Genomic DNA, 5073 nt, shown 5'->3' with positions numbered 1-5073 from the left:
ACCCAAGTCTTTGCTTCTGTCTCTGTCAGAACCCAAGTCTTTGCTTCTGTCTCTGTCGGAACCCAAGTCTTTGCTTCTGTCTCTGTCAGAACCCAAGTCTTTGCTTCTGTCTCTGTCGGAACCCAAGTCTTTGCTTCTGTCTCTGTCAGAACCTAAGTCTTTGCCTCTGTCAGAAGCAAAATGTCTGTCTCGCTCTCTATCCTGACCTGAGCTTCTGTCCTGCTCACGGTTTGAGCCATAGCGTCTTTCTCCTGCACTGCCTGGTCTTTCTCTGGAGACAGCCCTTTCGGCAGATGCTGATCGCTCCTTCCTGCCAGCTGGCTCTAATGAACTCCTGACTCTGTCTCCTTCAGGTGCAGCAGCTGACCGATCAGAGGTAGAGGTTGTCTTGTCAGGACCTGTCCTGTCAGAGGGGGCTCTCTCAATACTGCCTCTTCGCCCCAGATCTCTATTCAACTTGATTTTCCTCAGTGGCTTCTGCAGACAAAAACAAACAAACAAACAAACAAACAAACACGATAAAGACACGAAATAGCATTTTCACTGAAACAAGTTTTAAAGGTTTGACAACCATGTGACAACTTCTTATTATAGAACGAGACTAACCTGAATGTCCATTGAAGGTCTAATGGATCCTCGATTCATATCTCCACGGCCCAGCTCATGAATACTTGGCAAAGAGAGAAGACTAGGCCTGTCCCCAGGGTGTGGAAACCTGTGGAGTGGTAGTGGGAGTGGGAGTGGGAGTGGATGGGGGTGCAGGTAAAAGGGGGCATCCCCTCCAGGTCCATCCATTCTCCTAAATTTTTCAGGAGGGGGTCCCAGTAGAGAGCGACCCTCCTCACCCATCCTCCTCCAATTGTCCATTGGGGATGGCGGTCGAGGAGGCATCAGGGGTCTGCTGGGATGGAGCAGGTGACCATCACCTTTTGAGAAATCTCTTCTACCCTGTAACTCGTGGCTAGATCGAGGGCCGTCGTGAAGAGAATGATGAGGTAGAGGCAGATTGTGGGAGGAAGCTGGTGGAGTTTTCACCAAGGCGGGCCGCACAGTGGAGCTTTTGCTCTTCTCCTTCTTAGGTGTAGTTAAGTTAGAAGCATCCTCTGGTTTGGTTTTAATAGTCTTTAATGGTTTAGTAACAGAAGAGGGAATTGAGGCATCTTTCTTTTTGGTCAACACAGCTTCGCCAGTCTTTTTCTTCAACTTCACAGCCTCAGTCTTCACTTTAGCTTTCACCTTTTGACCCTTTTCATTCTTTGTTTTATCCAACTGAGCCTTAGATGTCAATTTGGTTGTGGGTTTACCAGCTGCACCTTTAGAAGCTGGAGCTTTAAGAGCTGCAGTGGCCCCTGAAGGCCTTGAAGAGAGAGGGGATGTTTTATTTTGTGATGCTTCATTCACTGGTTCATCCCTAACAGGAGTGGCATCGCCTATTTCCATGGATCGTTGTGATGGTTCAGGTTCCTCTCCCGGCTTCTTCTTTTTGATTTTCTTTGACTTCAAGATCTTAGAGCTGGTCTTCGTACCTGATGCAGCAGAAGATGGGGGATGGTGAGRTGGACCAACTCGCTCGTCTTTCCCTCGTCTTCCTTTGCCCTGGGGCGAATAATCTCTGGATGATGTCGACATTTTGTCCCGTTCCCTGTCTCTACTACCATGACCTCTGTGATGCAGGGCAGGATGTTTGTTGTCGTAGTCTTTGTAATACTTGTTGTACCAGTCTGTGTACTCCTTCTCCCACTGTCGATATCGGTCTCTGTCCCAGCGCTCATGGCCTCCAGGACTGGCTCCCTTTACGTCATACGGCAGCAATTCCCGAGGAGGTGGCTTTCGTCCACCAGGGCTACGGCTTTGATAGCCGCCAGGAGACCGTGACCTCGACCTATAGGGCCTGGCACCTTCTGCTCCATCCCAACCCCCACCACGGTAGGAAAGAGGCGACCGTGGTGAGCCTGAGCGTCGGTAACCATATGACCTTGAACGAGAGCGGGACCTTGTCCGTGAACGTGCAAAGCTGCGTCCATTACGTCTAGAATAAGGTGAGCGGGGGTAAGATCGGCCATGAGACCGTGAACGGGATCGACCAGGAGAAAAAGAGTAAGACCTGGATCGTAATCTAGACCTGGATCTTGACCTAGATCGTGAATAAGGTGAGCGGCTTATCGAGCGGCTGAATGGAGAGCGGCTGTACGATCGAGGCCTAAAAAACAGCAACAAAAAAAGTTTCAAGATTAAAAAGAATTCAAACAACACAATAAATATAACAAACACCAACTAACCGTAACTGTTTAGGCCAGGGCTATTCAACTAAAGTGCTCCAGGGGCCTCAACCCAGGCACAGGGGCCGAACATCCAGTAATTAAAGTCATTATGTAAATAAACCAAGTATTACAAAGACATGTTACCTTTGAAATAGTTTATTTTGCTGCATTTAATCATGAATACAGCATACAGAACACTTTGTAATAAGAGATAAACAACAAAAACAACCACACATTCAGCCYCTTATTTACCACAAAACATATTTTGACATCTCTGATTTACCAACTTTTAAACCAATTTTATTTTCATTTTCATAGTTTTATCTTCAACTGCTTGTAGTTTAACTGTGTTGAGTAGGGATGGGTACCGAATACTTTGGGTACTTTTTAAAGTACCGACCGAATTCTGTCAGTACTACAGAGTATCTATTCACGTAACATCAAACGGTACCATGTTTCGGTACCTAAACGCATCATTGCGACCGTATTGGTGTAAGAGTGGGGGATTTTCCATGCTTGTCCTGAACGCAGCATCGCGCAAGAGCGTAATGACGTCAGAAGCCACTAGTTCAGTAGAGTTCGGCGTAGCTTGAAAGCCTTGCAGCTCCTGGAGTGAAACTCACCGAACAGAGCGCCACTGAATCATCTGGTGGATTAATTATCTGGTGAGCACGACGTTCGCTTGCTCAAAGTAAATAAAGCACCACCACTTTCTTTATTTCATCCATCATTAAACAGAGACCGGCAGAGGAAAACAACAGAGGTGGATCCGGACAGTCACGACAATTATTTAACTCCATCCTCTTTTGCTTATTTGATTTAAACTTATTTGCCTTCTGGACCTCCATCACACAACTTTTCTAGCGGAGAAATGACATCAATAGAAACATGTGGAGCTGGATTTTAATTTGTGTAATAAGACAAAACAGTCTTGTTGTTTTCAAGAGTTTTCAGTTTAAAGAAATTTGCTTAACAACTGATGTTACAATTCATAGAGTTGGATGTTGTCTTGATATTTGTTAAATTTTATATATTGAGAAATATGTAAAAAAAAAAAAGTTTATTATTAGAAAAAAACAACGCACACAAAGTACCAAAAATTGGTACTGTTAAGTACCGGTACCGATTCCCAGGTACCGGATATTGGTACCGAGTCGATTCAAATGTCAAAGGTACCCATTCCTAGTCTTGCGAGTGCATAGAAATGGTTTTGACCAGCATCTAGACAAAATTCTGACATTTCTGTAGATACCAAACATGTCTATGTTTAACTAAAATAGCTTGAGTAATTAAAGTAGAAAACCGGGGGTTTGGTCTTAAGAAATGAATTAACCAAATGGCGGGCTGAACTTTGGTCACTCGCGGGCCTGATGTGGTCCGTGGGCCGCTAGTTGAATAGTCCTGGTTTATTATCTGAACTTTATTTAAATTATGTTTTGGAGAACATGTGATGTATGCACAGCTTCAACCAAAAGCCAAGCCAAACTTCATCGACTAATAGTTTGTACAACAGCCTGTCAGAACTGAACAAACAGCTGATACCTAATAAAACTGATACATTTTTTAAATCAAAATACCTGGAATAGGACCGTCTCCTTCTTTTTGATGCATTTCTGTATTTCATAAGTTCTTCATGGAAGTCTTTAGTGAATTCATCCAGTTTGGATGTAACTCTGAAAAGAAAATCAAAACTGTCAGTTAAATATTTTCTATTCTGCTGAATACGTTTATAACATCAAACCCAAAGTAAAATTAAATGAAACAGTGTAGCTGTTTAAAGACACTCACTTGTCCTGTCGATGGTGCCTCTGTCTGTAGAAATCCTCTTTAGATAGAGGGGGTTGCATTAAAGATGGTGGTAACTGAAGAAGAGCAGGAGGGGCACTGGGAGCAACCCAGGGAGGGTTGAGTCCTGGTGGTACAGGGGCATAGACCGGCTGTGGCTGGAAACTGATGGCAGGTGGGGGGATAAGGCCAGGCCCAGCGTTGTACGTAGGAGGGTAGGGCTGGGGTGGGGCCGGATACAGGGGAGCTGGATAAACTTGAGGAGCGGGTGCAGGAGGTAACGCTGTCTGTAGGTGACTAGAGGGTTGCTCCCCTCTACTTCTGTACCTGGTAAGAAAAAGAGGAAGAATCATGAGAACGAGATTTTACAAAGGAAAAATTAGACGAGAACAAGTTTGTGGATGAGTTTTACCAGTGTCTGTTTCCTCCTCTATGGGGCTGGCTGGGCCTCGGTTGGTGACCTAATATAGCAGAGATAAAATTATCATTTTATTTCTTCATCTCTCATTTACATTTAAACCACACATCATTTAGAAAATAAAGCTTCTAACCTGATGAATGACTTGGCCTTGGAAGTGGTAGGTGACTAATAACAGGTAAACTGTAACTCTGCAGAAAAAATAATAATAATAAAGTTTACAATATTTTTTAAAAGGCTGCAGGTTATGATATCGTTTATTTTCTGTAAATTAGGTTAGGTATTTAAAATTACAATTTAAAAACCCTGGCCTACAAGATTGTGGACCCACCTGTGAAGTACTTTTTGATGTTCCTGCAGATTCTTGAGTCACAGCTGGCTCTAGATCAGCCTCTCTGAAAGAAAAGGGTGCATATTAAGAATCAAAAAAGCTGCTATGGCAGGCCAATTTGACATTTATTCAAAGCGCGCTCCTCTCTGTTGTTCCATTTGTAGGTCACTAAAATACAGAGGTTTGCAAAAGTATTCATACCCCTTGAACTTTTCCATATTTTGTCACATTACAACCACAAACATAAATATATTTCACTGGAATTTAATGTGAAAGAC

General features: G+C 43.6%; 1 protein-coding gene across 1 annotated transcript in view; it reads right to left on the bottom strand.

Annotated features, from left to right (window-relative positions):
* The window catches only part of LOC106519666 (E3 ubiquitin-protein ligase RBBP6), a 13476-nt gene that overhangs the window by 3850 nt on the left and 4553 nt on the right, over positions 1–5073 (bottom strand). The window contains exons 8-14 of the mRNA XM_014011426.1: positions 4796–4859; positions 4598–4655; positions 4459–4507; positions 4050–4373; positions 3839–3934; positions 607–2200; positions 33–477 (exon numbers count right to left, since the gene is read on the bottom strand). Coding sequence (XP_013866880.1) covers positions 33–477; positions 607–2200; positions 3839–3934; positions 4050–4373; positions 4459–4507; positions 4598–4655; positions 4796–4859 — 2630 coding nt within the window. The remainder of the gene's footprint in view (positions 1–32; positions 478–606; positions 2201–3838; positions 3935–4049; positions 4374–4458; positions 4508–4597; positions 4656–4795; positions 4860–5073) is intronic.

The sequence above is a fragment of the Austrofundulus limnaeus genome, unplaced genomic scaffold (genome assembly GCF_001266775.1).
Source record: "Austrofundulus limnaeus strain Quisiro unplaced genomic scaffold, Austrofundulus_limnaeus-1.0 Scaffold80, whole genome shotgun sequence".
NCBI classification, from domain to species: domain Eukaryota; kingdom Metazoa; phylum Chordata; class Actinopteri; order Cyprinodontiformes; family Rivulidae; genus Austrofundulus; species Austrofundulus limnaeus.
The sequence above is the reverse complement of the archived record's forward strand: the minus strand, read 5'-3'. Positions and strand labels throughout refer to the sequence as shown.